The sequence below is a fragment of the Petromyzon marinus genome, chromosome 39 (assembly GCF_048934315.1).
Source record: "Petromyzon marinus isolate PM22_M1 ecotype Great Lakes invasive population chromosome 39, UKy_Petmar_22M1.pri1.0, whole genome shotgun sequence".
Taxonomy (NCBI): Eukaryota; Metazoa; Chordata; class Hyperoartia; order Petromyzontiformes; family Petromyzontidae; genus Petromyzon; species Petromyzon marinus.
Genome location: NC_133705.1, coordinates 6,511,610 through 6,530,565, shown reverse-complemented (window position 1 = coordinate 6,530,565; position 18,956 = coordinate 6,511,610). Strand labels below are relative to the sequence as shown.

Genomic DNA, 18,956 nt, shown 5'->3' with positions numbered 1-18,956 from the left:
AGCAGCAGTAGCATTGTGTGTAGTAGTGTGTAGTAGTGTAATATATAGTAGTGTAGTCGTGTATCGTAGTCTATTGTATAGTAGTGTAAAATGTAGTCGTGTATAGTCGTGTACAGTAGTGTAGTGGTGTATAGTAGTGTATAGTGCATAGTAGTGTATAGTGTAGTGTATAGTGTAGCAGTGCTGTAGTTTGTCGCCAGGCAAAGGGAGGAGTGGACCACCACTACTCAACACGCTGCTGTAGTGTATAGTGTAGTGTATAGTAGTGTATAGTGAAGTGTATAGTAGTGTATAGTGAAGTGTATAGTAGTGTACAGTGTATAGTAATGTAGTACTGCAGTCTGTCGCCAGGATTAGGGAGGAGTGGACCGCCACTACTCAACACACTGCTGTAGTGTATAGTGTATGTATAGTAGTGTACAGTAGTGTATAGTAATGTAGTACTGCAGCCTGTAGCCAGGATTAGGGAGGAGTGGACCGCCACTACTCAACACGCTGCTGTAGTGTATAGTGTAGTGTATAGTAGTGTATAGTGTAGTGTATAGTAGTGTATAGTGTAGTGTATAGTAGTGTATAGTGTATGTATAGTAGTGTATAGTAATGTAGTACTGCAGCCTGTCGCCAGGATTAGGGAGGAGTGGACCGCCACTACTCAACGTGTCGCCGCCGCGACCCTCACCAGGACAAGCGGACTGAGAAACGAACTCGCTCGCTCGCCACACACAAAGCGCTCGCCACAAATGAACCACAGTACCTCGCTGACCTATAGAACCATAAACCATCATCAAGCAAACTCCGGTCATCCTCGCAGCAGCAGCAGCGGCGGCGGCGGCGGCTTTTCGCTGCCCATCGAACACAGACGGCGGTCAGCCGCATCACGCGGCGCTTTCGGATGCGCTTCTGCGGCCGTCTGGAACGCTCTTCCCCTTCCGATATGAGCAAGCCACTGGAGCTGTGTGCAATTTTAAATCATCATCATCATCTAGACTGACAAACTCATTTCTTTAGAACTGCTTCTTGTTGTTGTTTTTGCTTTGTTGTCCTTCACCCCAACCCCCCGCGGCACCTACGATTATCACGGTTGGCTATGTACGATGCGAAACAAGTTCAACAGGCATGCAGCAGACTACTCTTTGGTTTTTTTGATTTAAAGCTTTCGTGACTGCAATAATTCATATTCTTAGCTCTTTCGGTAAAGTCACGTTGAAGGGAAACAATAAAATAATAAAAAATACATGTAAAACAATAAAAATTATCACGACGTTTCGACCATAACACACCTGATGACGACCGTTTGTGTTATGGTCGAAACGTCGTGAGAATTTTTATTGTTTTATATATATTTTATTATTTTATTGTTTCCCTTCAACGTGACTTTACCGAAAGAGCTAAGAATATACTCTTTGGTTCTTTTGGTGAAGTCACGTAGAAAGACAATACAATGAATAATAGTGTACGACGTTTCGATTGCAACACAAGCAACCGTCATCAGGTAGAACCAAATTTTAGAGAGACAAAACACAGACACGGAGACACACGGACAGACACACAACATAGACACACAGACAGACACACAAGCAGAGAGAGATAACACAGACACACAGAGATACACAACATAGACACACAGAGAGAGACTCACACAGAGACACAGAGAGAGGGAGACACACATCGACACACAGACAGACACACAAGCAGAGAGAGACAACACAGAGACACACAGAGAGAGACACACAACATAGACACACAGACAGGCACACAACATAGACACACAGACAGGTACACAACATAGACACACAGAGACACAGAGCGAGAGAGACACAACATAGACACACAGAGAGACTCACACAGAGACAAACAGAGACACATAGACACACAGACACACAAGCAGACAAACACATAGACACGCAGACAGACACACAACATAGACACACAGAGACCCAATGCCTCTGTGTCAAGGCCTTAAATAGAGAGGGGGGGGGGGGGGGTTGGGCAGAGAGAGAGGTGGCAAGTGGCGGCTATGAAGGCCGGCACGGCACACGAGGGGGTGGGTGGCCAGCACCACGCCCGGCCGCCTTTGTCTCCCCAGTGGCGATGTTTACAAACTGCACCAGGTACTCATTTGAGGCTGAGTCGATCTTGGCGAGGCTCAGGACCGGTTCAGATAATCGTCACTGGTGTAGCCCGTGAGCGGGAATCGAACTCGGCTCACCGGATTCACAGTGCAGTGCGCTAATAACTGCACCCCTGCTCTCCACACACACACACACACGTATGTATGTATGTTAAACTTCGTTTGCACCGTACGTAGCCAACTATGCTAACCAGAGCTGTGGGGGAAGGACAACAAACTAAACACAAGAAGCAGTTCACACAGACACAGTGAATACTGTGTCTGTGTGAACCCTGACGCCTGCTGCTGCTGTATATTTGGAGTTTGTGTGTCTCTCTCTCTCCATCATCATCACGGTGGCTGGGAGATGTTAACTACCTCGCCTGGTACGCAGGATGCCGTGAGTTCGATCCCGACCCTGACGCCTGCTGCTGTATATTTGGAGTTTACGGTGTCTCTCTCTCTCTCATCATCACCACGGTGGCTAGGAGATGTTAACTACCTCGCCTGGTACGCAGGAGGTCGTGGGTTCGATCCCGACCCTGACGCCTGCTGCTGCTGTATATTTGTAGTTTGTGTGTTCTCTCTCCCCGTGGTTGCATGGATCTTCCTCCGGGTGCATTTCGAGCATTTGGCTGCTGTAAATTCCCGCGCGATACGCCGATTCGCTGAGCTACCGTTTGTGGCCCAGGTCGCTTCTGAAAAAGAGCCCAGTGGGGCTTAGCTGGTAAAATAAAAACGTTGTTTAGCTTAGTTCAGTGGTACTTAAATTGGGGTGCACGCACCCCCTGGGTGTGCGAGACATGGGCCAGATGAATTTAGAAGGCAAATCATCGAAACACACTCTAAGCACGGGCATGTAAGGACAACTTACTTTGTTTCATCAAAACCCCGTGTATATATTGACATTGCACATTTTGTTAATGATTGGGAACTAAAGGGACCACAAGGCTGCAGTAAAAGCTCAAGCACCGCTGGTTTACAGAATTTGGCTGCTATACATTTCCACGCAATAAGCCACCCACTTTCGTTGAGCTATCGTTTGTGGCCTGGTCGCTTCCGAAAAAGAGCTACAGAGCTCAGTGGGCCTTACCTGGTAAAGCAAAAGGTTTAGATAAGTTCTATTAAGGAGGGATGTTGCCTGAAACGTCGTCCAAAGTGCAATGCCCCGTGCTGTCGTGCCCTGGGTGTGCCGTTCAACATCGGGATGGCCTAAGGCCGAGTCTGGGGGCGGATAGTGGCTGACGATTCCCAAGCGCGGCGAGCGCCCACGCACCGTCCACCGTGGCCAGGTAACGCCCGTCGCTGCTGAACGCGGCGTGCGCCACGCCGACCCGGGGGTTGGCGCGGTCCGCGTCAGGCTTCACCACCGGCACCGCGACGGGCGCAGCCGCAATCTCATCTGTGTGGGCAACCGCAGGCAGCCACGGTCAGCCGCAGACAGCCGCAGACAGCAGCGGACAGCCACAGACAACCAGTCAGGTGACAGCAGCCACAGTCGGCCACAGTCAGCCAGTCAGGTGACAGCAGCCACAGACAGCCACAGACAGCCACAGACAGCCACAGTCAGCCACAGACAGCCACAGAAAGCCACAGACAGCCGCAGACAGCCAAAGACAGCCACATAAAGCCACAGACAGCCAGACAGCCACAGAAAGCCACAGACAGCCAAAGACAGCCACAGAAAGCCACACAGCCACAGACAGCCACAGACAGCCAAAGACAGCCACAGAAAGCCACAGACAGCCACAGACAGCCACAGAAAGCCACAGACAGCCGCAGACAGCCACAGACAGCCGCAGACAACCGCAGACAGCCGCAGACAGCCACAGAAAGCCACAGTCAGCCGCGGACAGCCGCGGACAGCCACAGACAGCAACAGTCAGCTACACACAGCCGCGTTAGTGAGCATCCAGGTAAGCGCACGTTATTATTCGTGTTATTGTTTACCTAGGTAGAGAGACTCACACGGGCAGAGACTCACATCGGCTGTGCGGGTGGAACACAGGGGGAGGGGAGGGGCCAGTGGTGGCAGCCCCTCCCCTAGAAGACACCACCCTCCGCTCCGTCTCCCGGTAAACCACCTACACACACACAGACAAAGATCACCCGTGTAGCCTACACAGGCTGTTGGGGAAAGTGCTGTTAGTGAGCACCTATGCAGGCCAGCACGGTGTGGCACATGAGGCAGAGCCTCACCTGACATGCTCCAATAGAAAATAGCCGTTATGAAAAGTAAAAAAAAAGAATAATCAAATAAAATAAATATTAAGATTTTTCCACTGATCTCTATTATGAATGTAATTTCTGTACGATTACAATCATTTTTTATAGTCAAAACCGCCAAAATTTGCGGAGCTCCGCTGCAAATACAGGAAGAGACGGGAGGTGAGGCAGCGACGAGCTCAGCCTCCCCTCTGATTGCGCAACCCCACAGTAACTGGATGGAGCGCGGGCAATAAGCGCGTGCCTGTTACTATCTCAGTATGTCACCAATGTAATGTTTGTAGACCCCTTCATTTCATGTCCTCGCCTTCCATACTCCAGGTAACTTATTTCACGTATGTGTATAAAGATGTTGAGGCTCGCTGGTCTCGTCATGAAACCGCAATGAAAAAGCACCAGGGGAGGCAGCTATCACATCTGCCTCACTGAGGGGACCTGTCTAACACGCCCCCTTCAGCGAGGACACGCCCCCTCAGTGAGACCACGCCCCTCCCCCCGCCGTGAGGCCACACCCCCTTCAGTGTGTGAATCTGGCTCCGACACTAGCCAGTGCCTCCCCAGCCATTGACCTCACCGCACGTCACTGGCCTGTGTCTCCCCAGTGGTGATATCTACACACACCGCACTGGGTACTCATTTAAGGCTGCGTCGACCTATCTCAGGACCGGTTCACAAATACGTCACTGGTGTTGATCGTGAGTGGGAATTGAGCTCAGGTCATCGGGTTCGTAGCGCAACTCACGAACCACTAAAATGCCGCTACTTACTGCGCACACACATGTACACACTACACACACACGTACACACTACACACACACACACGTACCCACTGCACACACACGTACTCACTGCACACACACACACGTACTCACTCCACGCATACACATGTACTCACTGCACATACACACACGTACTCACTGCACGCACACACATACTCACTGCACGCACACACACGTACTCACTGCACACACACACGTACCCACTGCACGCACACACACGTACTCACTGCACACACACACGTACTCACTGCACACACACACGTACCCACTGCACGCACACACACGTACTCACTGCACGCACACACACGTACCCACTGCACGCACACACACGTACCCACTGCACACACACGTACCCACTGCACACACACACACGTACTCACTGCACGCACACACACGTACCCACTGCACGCACACACACGTACCCACTGCACACACACACACGTACCCACTGCACGCACACACACGTACTCACTGCACACACGTACTCACTGCACACACACACACGTACCCACTGCACACACACACACACGTACCCACTAAAACTGGCAAGCATAGTCTAAGCAGTGCCAGCTATTCCATCAAGGCTGAGCGGACCTAAGAGAGTCCTGTTCGGCTACAGCTGGGCCATCGGTGGTGAGGAAGGTTCACAGTCAGGAGTCGAGCCCAGGCCGCTGGATTTGTATTGCTGCGATTCAGTCACACGACAGCAATAACACAGCCGCCATCTTCCACTAAGTGGCTGTGAACATCACGACCGGCGCTCGTGCCAGGCGCGGTGCACCCCGAGGTCTCACCACACTGGGGTCGTTCATGCTGCTCGTGTGCACCATTTCTGCCACCTTCTGCCAGGTCACATGGTTCAGCAACCGGACCTGTATTGGGAGAGGGCAAAGGTGAGGGGTCAGAGGTGACTATACTAGGGTTCAAGAGTCATTATGGTGCGACTGTGACGTTGCTTCCATCAGTGCCATGAAGACGCACGCGAATTGAACTTTAAAGGCTGTCTGCCTCCCGTGCCTCCCCATTTGTCCCCGTGTCATCCCACATCTCCTTGTTCGGAAAATATGGGGCAGCACGTGTCTCCATGTCTCCTGCGTTTCCCAGTGTGTCCCGTGTCGCTCTCTGTATCCCCGTGTGTCCCGTGTCTCACTCTGCGTCCCCATGTCTCCCAGTGTCTCCCCGCGCGTCCATGTATGTCCCCATGCATCCCTGTGTCCTTCCGTGTATCTCGTATCTCCCAGTATCTCCCCGTGTCTCCCCGCGTGTCGCCACCTTCTGGTCGTAGCTGCCCACGGCGAGCACGCTCCCCGCAGGGTTCCAGGCCACGCAGCGCACGCCCAGTGCCCAGGAGTACGCACGCAGACGGCACAGGGGCCGCCCCTCCCAGGAGTACACGCACACGCCGTACTACAAAGATAAAAGATCCCCCATACAGCCTTAACAGACTGTAGGAGCAAGTGCTGTTAGCGAGCACCTATGAAGGCTGGTAACGGTACACGAGGGGGTGGGTGGCCAGCACCATGCCCGACCGCCTTTGCCTCCCTAGTGGCAATGTTTACATACTGCACCAGGTACTCATTTGAGGCTGAGTCGACCTAGGGGAGGCCCGGGACGGGTTAAGATAATCGTCACTGGTGTTGGCCGTGAGCGGGAATCGAACCCGTACTACACACGCACGCACACACACGCATACATATACTCAAAAGCCATACTACACGCGCACACGTACATGCATACGCCATACTACACGCGCACACTCATTTGCCGTACAAAACACACACACGTATGCATACATACATGGACAAGCCCTACTACACACGCACGCACGCATACAACAACAACAGCTGCTATTCGCCACTGTGTGGCAGTGATATCACCACAGCGCTTGTGCCAGGTGATGTGCACTTTGTTGAAAGGCAGCTGGCAGGAGGTCACGGGACAGACCCAAGTGCCATGGGTTGACTGAGATAACCGGCAGATGCACCACCTGTGCCCCCTACTGTGCCAACTTGCTGTGTTTTAGCCGCCCGGCGCTCCGCTCTTTGTTGTTGGAGGGCAACTGCCTCCAACTGCCCAGGAGTGTCCTTCAAGAGCCTCCTCCACAGAGGCCGATCTTGGCCCCACTAATACCAGCCATCATCATGAAGGTCCTTTATGATTGTGAGCAGAGAGTCAGGGACTTCGAAAGCGCAAAGAACAACCCAGAGCCCTGGCCTATTGATAGTTTCATAGGCCTTGACCAGGTCATTAAAGCAGCCACGTAGAACCTGTTGTAAATTCCCCACACCTCTACCGTAACAGACGGACAGACAATACGACATCTGTGCAAGACTGCCCTGGCCTGAAACCATATTGGGGCTCCGCAAATCCCTCCTTAGCTTTTCATTGCAAGGCGATGTTGAATAATCCTTGCCAGAACCTTTCCTAGCACACTGATGAGTGAGATGCCCCGGTAGTTGTTACAGTCTGTGTGGTCCCCCTTCTTAAAGAGGGGAACCACCAGGGCATCCTTTCAATCCTGCGGAACCCTTCCTGCGGTCCAGACAGTCGTAATGATCTCAAATAGGGCAGTCTGCACACAAATAACCTTCCTCAGCAGTTCGCTTGGGGGATCATCCCTGCCCGGCACTTTCCCTGATCTTAGACTCTGGATCGCCGTCCATATACAAGACAAAGATCACCCGTATAGCCTTAACAGACTGTAGGACCAAGTGCTGTTAGCGAGCACAAGCACGCACATATACACACAAGACAAAGCTCCCCAGTAAAGCCTTTGTAAGACTTTTGGGGCTGTTAGCAAGCACCTATGAAGGCCAGCACAGCACACGAGGGGGTGGGTGGCCAGCATCACGCCATGGCCGTCTGTCTCCCGAGTGGCAATGGTTACACACCGAACCAGCTACTCATTTGAGGCCGAGTCTGCCTAGGAGACGCCCAGGACCGATTTAGATAATTATCTAAAACACGTACACACCCACGATTATAATCGCCACTTGTGCCGGGCGTGAGCGAGACTTGAACTCGGCTCACCGGGTTCATAGCGCGCTACCCGCTGCTCTACCGCTCCCCACGCACACGCACGTAGACACTCACAGTGAAGAGTGCGCGCGTGGTGTTAATCCACGTCTCCCTACTCGTGTAATCACCACCCGTGACCACAGACCGCAAACACAGCCACCTACAGCACCCCACAATTAACTCACCGGGCACCCCCATGCTCAGCCCTGCTCCCCTGCACACTCCCACACTCACCTGCAGTCACACAATCACCTGCAGTCACACTCTCACCTGCAGTCACACACTCACCTACAGTCACACACTCACACTCACCTGCAGTCACACACTCACACTCACCTGCAGTCACACTCACCTGCAGTCACACACCCACCTACAGTCACACACTCACCTACAGTCACACACTCACCTGCAGTCACACAATCACCTGCAGTCACACAATCACCTGCAGTCACACACTCACCTGCAGTCACACTCACCTGCAGTCACACACCCACCTACAGTCACACACTCACCTACAGTCACACACTCACCTGCAGTCACACAATCACCTGCAGTCACACTCACCTGCAGTCACACAGTCACACTCACCTGCAGTCACACACTCACCTGCAGTCACACACTCACTTGCACATACACTCACCTGCAGTCACACACTCACCTGCAGTCACACACTCACCTGCAGTCACACACTCACCTGCAGTCACACACTCACACTCACCTGCAGTCACACACTCACCTGCAGTCACACACTCACCTACAGTCACACACTCACCTGCAGTCACACTCACCTGCAGTCACACAGTCACACTCACCTGCAGTCACACACTCACCTGCAGTCACACACTCACCTGCAGTCACACACTCACCTGCAGTCACACACTCACCTGCAGTCACACACTCACCTGCAGTCACACACTCACACTCACCTGCAGTCACACACTCACCTGCAGTCACACACTCACCTACAGTCACACACTCACCTGCAGTCACACTCACCTGCAGTCACACAGTCACACTCACCTGCAGTCACACACTCACCTACAGTCACACACTCACCTGCAGTCACACACTCACCTGCAGTCACACACTCACCTGCAGTCACACACTCACCTGCAGTCACACACTCACCTGCAGTCACACACTCACACTCACCTGCAGTCACACACTCACCTGCAGTCACACACTCACCTACAGTCACACACTCACCTGCAGTCACACTCACCTGCAGTCACACAGTCACACTCACCTGCAGTCACACAATCACCTGCAGTCACACACTCACCTGCACATACACCCACCTGCAGTCACACAATCACCTGCAGTCAGACGCTCACACTCACCTGCACATACACTCACCTGCAGTCACATACTTGCATTCACCTGCAGACACACACTCACGCTCACCTGTAGGGCAGAGTCCCACACGCACAGCTCACTCCCACTGGGAGACCAGGCCAGTCCCTCCAAGTCCTCAGTCTCAACCTTAAAGTGCTGCACACACACAAAGACAAAGATCCCCCGTGAAGCCTGCACAGACTGTCGGGGCAAGTGCTGTGAAGGAGAACCCACGAATGCCAGCACACCGTGTCTACTCACACCACGCACACCGTGTGTACTCACACCGTGTCTACTCACACCATGTACACCGTGTCTACTCACACCACACACACCGTGTCTACTCACACCACACACACCGTGTCTACTCACACCACACACACCGTGTCTACTCACACCACACACACCGTGTCTACTCACACCACGCACACCGTGTCTACTCACACCACGTACACCGTGTCTACTCACACCATGTACACCGTGTCTACTCACACCATGTACACCGTGTCTACTCACACCGTGTCTACTCACACCGTGTCTACTCACACCGTGTCTACTCACACCGTGTCTACTCACACCACGCACACCGTGTCTACTCACACCGTGTCTACTCACACCATGTACACCATGTCTACTCACACCACGCACACCGAGTGTGCACACACCACGCACACCGTGTCTACTCACACCATGTACACCGAGTGTGCACACACCATGCACACCGTGTCTACTCACACCATGTACACCGTGTCTACTCACACCACGCACACCGAGTGTGCACACACCACGCACACCGTGTCTACTCACACCGTGTCTACTCACACCATGCACACCGTGTCTACTCACACCATGTACACCGAGTGTGCACACACCACGCACACCGTGTGTGCTCACACCATGCACACCGAGTGTGCACACACCATGTACACCGAGTGTGCTCACACCACGCACACCGTGTCTACTCACACCCATGTCTACTCACACCACGCACACTGTGTGTGCACACACCACGCACACCGTGTGTGCACACACCACGCACACCGTGTGTGCTCACACCTGCCGGAGCTGCCAGTCGCTGCAGGAGAAGATGCTCACGCAGTCCGTGCCGTCGCGGCGCTCCGCCAGGGCCATGAAGCGGCCGTCCCTCGTGAAGTCCACACCTGTGCAAAGACAAAGATCCCCCGTATAGTCTTAGCGGACGGTTGGGGGAAGTGCTGTGAGCGAGCAGCAGCACCTACGAAGGCCGGCATGGCACACGAGGGGTTGGGTAGCCAGCACCACGCCCGGCCGCCTTTGTCTCCCCAGTGGCGATGTTCTCATTTGAGGCCGAGTCTGCCGAGGGGAGGCTCAGGACCGGTTCCGATACTCATCACTCGTGTTTGTGATCGTGAGCGGGACTCGAATTCGGGTAGGTGGGTTCGTAGCGCAATGCGCTAACCGCTGCGCCACCACCCCCAACTTGCGTGCACATGCACACAACCAAGACAAAGATCCCCCGTATAGCCTCTAACAGACTGCTGGGGCAAGTGCTGTTAGCGAGCACCTATGAAGGCCGGAACGGCACACCAGGGGGTGGGTGGCCAGCACCACGCCCGGCCGCCTTTGTCTCCCCAGTGGCGATGTTTACACGTCGCGCCAGGTACTCAATTGAGGCTGAATCGACCTAGGGGAAGCCCAGGACCGGTTCAAATACTTGTCAATGGTGTTGGCCGTGAGCGGGAAATCAAACTCGGGTCGCAGGGTTTGTAGCGCAATGTGCCAACCGCTGCGCCACCACCCCCCACCTGAGTGCACACGCACGCACACACACACACACGCACACACGCACGTACGCACACGCACGCACACACACGCACGTACACACGCGCACACGCACGCACGTACGCACGCACACATACGCACGCACACACACGCGCACACACGTACGCACGCACACACACGCACACACGTATGCACGCACACGCACGCACGTATGCACGCACACACACGCAAGTACGCACGCACCGCACACACCCAGGTATGTGGGCGACTTGGGGTCAAGGGGACGGGGGTTTTAAGTTTGGGAAGAGGAGGTTAAGGCAGCTGGGGGTCAGGGCTCAGAGTTGCCAGAGGGCTCGTACCTTGCGCGCAGGCCTTGGGGTAGCGGATGTACGAGACTGCTTTGCTGCTCAGTGACCACACGGTGATGCGCAGCTGCTCGAAATAACACAAAGACAGAGGTGCCCAGCCGTAGCCTCGCACAAACGTCGGGGCAAGTGTCGTTGGCAAGCGCCAGCGGTGGCGCTCTGTTTGTCGGCACTTGGGGACACCGCGGAGGACGGGCGCCGTCAAACCCGCCCACCTCCCGCCTCCTCCCTCGCCTCAGGAACGTTCGGCTTACGAAATTTCGCGTTCACTCAATTTGTCAAATAACGGGCACCCCTTCGGCCGACGACATCGAATTGCATCCGTTGACGAAATGCCGCGCACGGCACGCGCCGCGAGATCGTCAAACGGGGGCGCTGCGTCATCCATCGGCGGCGGCGGCGGCGGCGTCACGGTGTCCCCGCAGTGCAGCGGCAACGCCACCTCGCCAGTCCCACCCGACAAGCGGCAGATATTTTGGCGAGTTCCCTGAAAGGGTGAATTATTTTTTGGCTTTGAATTAATTATTATTATTATTATTATTCAATCGTCTCAATATTTACGTTCATTATTTTTTGCATTGGGGAAAGTGATGGATGTGTATATTTTTTCGTGAGGAGGAGAGTTGGAGTGACTGTCCCCGAAACACACAGCACATATTTTTGCATTAAAATTAACGGCAAAAGTATGACAGTAATTCACGAAATTTTGTCTAACTTGCGTGTTTTTTTTAATGAACTCATCCCTAAATTTTTATTTAAAGCTTCCGTGACTGCAGGGATTCATATTCTTGGTTCTTTCGGTAAAGTCACGTAGAAGGGAAACAATAAAATAATAAAAATCAAAAACAATAATACATAAAAAATATTGTTTTATATTTTTATATATTATTGTTTTATATGTTTATTATGTTAAACTGACAATATCATCCATAAAACAGGTTTTTTTCTTGGGTACTACACACCGGTGTGCTGTACTAGTAACGAATTGGCCACGTTCTGTTTACGTGACAACCCTTACTAGTTGGCTGTGTCGGGTGTTGGCGGGTTTTAACGACACAACATTTACATATGTACGCGATCTAACCCCCAAAAACCCCCCGTCTTATGAAACCTGATTGTGGTTGCGGTGAAAGCGAGGGACGTCTGTACTCATGTATCCAGCTGAGCCACACTAAAGCCGATTTTCTTGTCTGTTTCAGGATGGTGCCCCCCGATTTGGGTTTTATCTGAAGAAAATTACATCCGGCGAGCGAGCGAGCGAGTCGCCTTCATTGTTCTGCTTGTGCGAGGAGCAGGAGGGGAGGAGGAGGGAGGAAAAAACCGAAGCACCTGGTGAAAACCCACGGCTTTCACGAGGGACACGGGAATACATTTTCACTTTAGCCGCGTTTTTTTTTTTAAATATATACACAGTATAACCTCGTTATTTCGGCATTTTTGATCATTTGATCATTCGTAATTGGGGATAATTCGGCACGGCTGCGCTTTCGGCATTCACACGGTCTTGGTAATTCGCCCCCGAGCTGAATTGCCATACTGAATGGTCCAATTTGGGCATGCACGTGGAGCGACGCCGTGAGCCACGACCAAAACAACGGCTCAGTCTGGTTGTGGCGTGCGTGGTGAGCGTGTGGTGAGCGTGTGGTGAGCGTGTGGTGAGCGTGTGGCGAGCGTGTGGCGAGCGTGTGGTGAGCGTGTGGTGAGCGTGTGGTGAGCGCGTGGTGAGCGCGTGGTGAGCGCGTGGTGAGCGCGTGGTGAGCGCGTGGTGAGCACGTGGTGAGCGCGTGGTGAGCGCGTGGTGAGCGTGTGGTGAGCGTGTGGTGAGCGTGTGGTGAGCGTGGTGAGCGTGAGTGCAGACCCCGTCGCTTTGGACTTCACCTCGCTGGTGCACTCTGTGCAAGCTAACCCTCTCAGAAATCAGTTAAACACGTATTAGGCTTTCGCGACCAATATCATCCATTTCGATTTAAAGCTTTCGTGACTGCAGGGATTCATATTCTTGGTTCTTTCGGTAAAGTCACGTAGAAGGGAAACAATAAAATAATAAAAATATAAAACAATAAAATTCTCACGACTGCAACACAAGCAATCATCACACCTGATGACGATTGCTTGTGTTGCAGTCGAAACGTCGTGACAATTTTATCGTTTTAATTTTATTATTTTATTATTTCCCTTCTACGTGACTTTACCGAAAGAACCAAGAATATAATATCATCCATAATAGAGGGTTTTTGGGGTTAGATCGCGTAAATATATCAATGTGTGTCGTTAAAACCCGCCACCACCCGACACAGCCAACTAGTAAGGGTTGTCACGTAAACAGAACGTGGACAATTCGTCACTAGTACAGCAGAAACGTCGTCTACACCTACACCGAGAAGTCACAGAAAGGGAACGAGGTACAAATCCCCGAGTCCGCGAGACGAATCCAAAGTTTTTTGGATAGAACTGATGCAGGGAGCGTGTCAATGCGTATGGTGCGTGAAGAGTTTGGCAAAAACAAATTGGGATTGTTGTTTTCTATTGGGGCAGGAGGCGCTGGGAAGTGCCACTGTACATCATTCAGAATATTGGCTAATTCGGCAAGGCCAGAGCCCCATATGTGTCGGATTAACAAGGGTTTACTGTAGATGTAAGATTCCGCAGGGCACCTGGAAGTCGCTTGTGTTGAGGATGTGGCGCCCGTCTGGGCTCCACCGCGAAGCCACCAGCCCCGCCGACCCCTCGTCCACCTTGCAGCGCCAGTCCGGGTGCTCCATCGAGAACACCTGCACGGAGGCAAAGACACCAGATCCCCACACCGCAATCGCCTTTTCACAGACTGTCGGGGGCGAGTGCTGTTGGCGAGTAGCAGCGCCGATCAAGGCCGGCACAGTGGCACACGGAGGGGGTGGACGGCCAGCACCACGCCCGGCCGCCTTTGTCACCCGAGTGGCGATGTTTACACACAGCGCCAGGTACTCATTTGAGGCTGAGTCTGCCTAGGAGAGAGGCCCAGGACCGATTTAGATAATCCTCACTTGTGTCGGGCATGAGCGGGACTTGAACTCCGGTCGCCAGGTTCATAGCGCGCTAGCTGTTGCTCTACCGCTCCCCACAACAACCGCCATTCGCCACTAAGTGGCAGGCCAGCCTAAATGTTTCTAACCGGCGAAGATGTTCCATTAGGGGGGTCCACCTTTCGCAACTTGCTGTGCTTTAGCTACCCGGCGCTCCGCTCGTTGTTGTGAGCGTCGCTCCTCCGCCCTCCGTTGTTGTTGGAGGGCGACTGCCTCCAACTGCCCAGCAGCGTCCTTCACGAGCCTCCTCCACAGAGGCCGCACGCACACGCACGTACACACCCACAGTGAAGAGTGTGTGTGCGAGTCGACCTCGGGGAGGTCCACGACCGGTCCGGACAATCGTCACCGGTGTCGGTGGCCGTGAGCGAGAGTCGAACTCGGGTCGCCGGGTTCGTAGCGCAGCGTAGCGCTAACCTGCTACGCCACCGCTCCCCCGCACGTCCCATTAGCACGGTTGGCTACGCAACGGTGCGACAGGAAGTTCAACGTGCACAGGGAATCGAACCCAGGCGCCTGACTGCGAGGCAACGCGGTGCGTCACCTGGACGAGTCCGCGGGGGTAGATGGCGCAGAGGAGGAAGCGCGAATCGGGGCACCACTCGATGTGCGAGACGCAGTCGAGACACGAGTGCAGCTGCGCCACCTGCAGCGTGTGGGCGTCACGCACCACCACGCGGTAGCCCACGCACGTGGCCTGCGCAACCACAATCAGATACACACACACATACACCACAATCAGATACACATACACCACAATCATATACACATACACCACAATCAGATACACATACACCACTATCAGATACACATACACCACAATCAGATACACATACACCACTATCAGATACACAACCACATACACCACAATCAGATACAGATACACCAGAATCAGATACACATACACCACAATCAGATACACATACACCACAATCAGATACACATACACCACAATCATATACACATACACCACAATCAGATACACATACACCACTATCAGATACACATACACCACAATCAGATACACATACACCACTATCAGATACACAACCACATACACCACAATCAGATACAGATACACCAGAATCAGATACACATACACCACAATCAGATACACATACACCACAATCAGATACACATACACCACAATCAGATACACATACACCACAATCATATACACATACACCACAATCAGATACACATACACCACTATCAGATACACAACCACATACACCACAATCAGATACACATACACCACAATCAGATACACATACACCACTATCATATACACATACACCACAATCAGATACACATACACCAAACAGATACACATACACCACTATCAGATACACATACACCACAATCAGATACACATACACCACAATCAGACACACATACACCAGAATCAGATACACATACACCACAATCAGATACACATACACCACAATCATATACACATACACCACAATCAGATACACATACACCACAATCAGATACACAACCACATACACCACAATCAGATACAGATACACCACAATCAGATACACATACACCACAATCAGATACACATACACCACAATCAGATACACATACACCACAATCAGATACACAACCACATACACCACAATCAGATACAGATACACCACAATCAGATACACATACACCACAATCAGATACACATACACCACAATCAGATACACATACATACACCACAATCAGATACACAACCACATACACCACAATCAGATACACATACACCACTATCAGATACACAACCACATACACCACAATCAGATACACAACCACATACACCACAATCAGATACACAACCACATACACCACAATCAGATACACAACTACATACACCACAATCAGATACACATACACCACTATCAGATACACAACCACATACACCACAATCAGATACACAACCACATACACCACAATCAGATACACAACCACATACACCACAATCAGATACACAACCACATACACCACAATCAGATACACAACTACATACACCATAATCAGACACACACACACCACAATCAGACACACACACCACAATCAGACACACACACATACAACACAATCAGACACACACACACCACAATCAGACACACACATCCACACACACATCACCAATGTATCTCGTGACTCCCAGACCCCATGTCTCCCGTGGCCCTACGTCCTATGCCTGTCACCACGGTTCCCCATATCTCCCGTGTCCCCCCGTGTCTCCACGTCTCCCCACGTCTCCCCATGTTCCCCAACGTCTCCCCACGTCTCCCATCTCCCCAAGTCTCCCCACGTCACCCCGTGTCCCCACGTGTGTCCACGTCTCCCCATGTCCCCCCGTCTCCCTGTCTCCCCATGTCCCCGCGTGTGTCCCCACGTCTCCCCGTGTCCCCCCGTGTGTCCACGTCTACCATGTCTCCCCGTGTGTCCACGTCTACCATGTCTCCCCGTGTGTCCACGTCTCCCCATGTCCCCCCGTGTCCCCACGTCTCCCCGTGTCACCCCGTGTCTCCACGTCTCCCCATGTCTCCCCGTGTCCCCACGTCTCCCCTCCCCTCGCCCCCCCCCCGCCTCACCAGATAGGCCCCGTCGGGAGAGAAGGCGCACAGGCGTCCCGTGTGCCGCACCAGCTCCGAGAACTCCATCCCCACGGGGGGCTCCATCTCCCGCTCCATCTCCCCCTCCATCTCCTCCTCCACCACCAACAGCAACCTCCTACACCAGGGACAGCGATTACTTCATTCTAAATCGGCGGCAGTCAATCCTACGAATCGACTTCACCGTTTTAGTCCCTCTTTTATATTATCGATCGCGGTTTTGCTCGGCCCAAATTGCTTGGTAGCGTTATTCGCAGCTGTTCCTACGGGTAGTTTAGGAAAATAATTCAGTTAAATCCATTATTTCTTGTAGGAACAATACCTGGATCGCGTTTCTTTGAATCGATATGATTAATTGTAATCGATTCCCACCCTTCACAGTCTCCCGCTCCACTCGCCGCCGTTCAAGCTCCGCGCCGGTGACCCCCCCACCGCACCCCCCACGGTCACTTCCGTCAACACGACGCGTCACTTCCGGTGCTGCCATCTTGAGCTGCCCTCTGCCGGTCTCTTCCCTCACTCAACATGGTGGCGCTTGCGTCACGTGCGCTCGATGAGCCAATACGCGGTGTTTCTCTCTCCTCACCCCCCCTTCACCTCCTTCACTCCCCCACCAACTCCTTCACCCCCCCCACCACCTCCTTCACCACCTCCTTCACCCCCCCCACCACCTCCTTCACCTCCCCCCCCACCACCTCCTTTACCCCCCCACCACCTCTTTCACCCCCTCCCCACCACTTCTTTCACCCCCCCCCACCACCTCTTTCACCCCTCCCACCACCTCTTTCACCCCCCCACCACCTCTTTCACCCCCCCCCACTACCACTTTCACCCCCCCACTACCTCCTTCACCCCCACCACCTCCTTCACCCCCCCCCCCCACCTCCTTCACCCCCCCACCTCCTTCACCCCCCCCACCTACCTCACCCCCCCCACCCGCTTGCTGTGCTACAATACCTAAACCAGTATCGCCAAGGGTGGCCACCATGGCGGCTAGTTCTAAACTACCTCGCCTGCTATGCCCCAGTTTTTGCGGCGTCTCTCTCCCCACGGTCGAGGATATTTGTCTCCGGGTCCCCCGGTTATTACCTCCGCATTCAGAATCCGCGTGCGTGCCGAGTGTTTGGCTGCTATATATTTCCCACGTGCCAAGCCACATCATTGAGCTATCATTTGTGGCCAGGTCGCTTATAAAAAACAATATAAATATATATGTAGCTATATAGCTCAATGGGGCTTATGGGGTAAAATCTAAAGTTTAGTTTACATCCGAGCCCATGAAAGACAATTTCGTATTTTTCAAGGAGCATCATCGCCTTCGTCACTCGCCTATGACAGCAGCAATATGTTCAGGAGCCATTAGACCACCCATGTCGAGGTCTCAGCTACTGGCTAGGACGAGAGGGCTTCAGGCGTTGACCGAGCTCCTGTGGTTCTGCTGTTCCTCCTCCTCCCGTGCAGCACAGACCACAGTGGGTTCACTCTACGGTCCATAATTGAGTTTGCATGCCCACAAGTTCAGAACCAGGAGCGTATTTCCCAAGTCCATTGAGCTAAGGACTTTTTTTCCGGCTCGGCCGGCAGACACAAAACCTGTGTTCTTCACAACATTTCAGAGGAGGGGCATTCTCGCCGATAAGACGCAGTCAGTGTGAGGGCCGCCGCACAATATTTGACACCATTGG

The 18,956-nt window shown here is 52.8% G+C and overlaps 1 protein-coding gene across 1 annotated transcript in view; it reads right to left on the bottom strand.

Annotated features, from left to right (window-relative positions):
* Positions 1–17,697, bottom strand: part of LOC142930468 (WD repeat-containing protein WRAP73-like) — a 25,348-nt gene extending 7,651 nt beyond the window's left edge. Inside the window, exons 1-10 of the mRNA XM_076072868.1 lie at positions 17,251–17,697; positions 15,201–15,353; positions 14,249–14,365; positions 11,589–11,661; positions 10,525–10,628; positions 9,538–9,624; positions 6,388–6,522; positions 5,910–5,987; positions 4,095–4,194; positions 3,387–3,512 (exon numbers count right to left, since the gene is read on the bottom strand). Coding sequence (XP_075928983.1) covers positions 3,387–3,512; positions 4,095–4,194; positions 5,910–5,987; positions 6,388–6,522; positions 9,538–9,624; positions 10,525–10,628; positions 11,589–11,661; positions 14,249–14,365; positions 15,201–15,353; positions 17,251–17,361 — 1,084 coding nt within the window. The 5' untranslated portion in view covers positions 17,362–17,697. The remainder of the gene's footprint in view (positions 1–3,386; positions 3,513–4,094; positions 4,195–5,909; positions 5,988–6,387; positions 6,523–9,537; positions 9,625–10,524; positions 10,629–11,588; positions 11,662–14,248; positions 14,366–15,200; positions 15,354–17,250) is intronic.
* Positions 17,698–18,956: the final 1,259 nt, after the last annotated feature.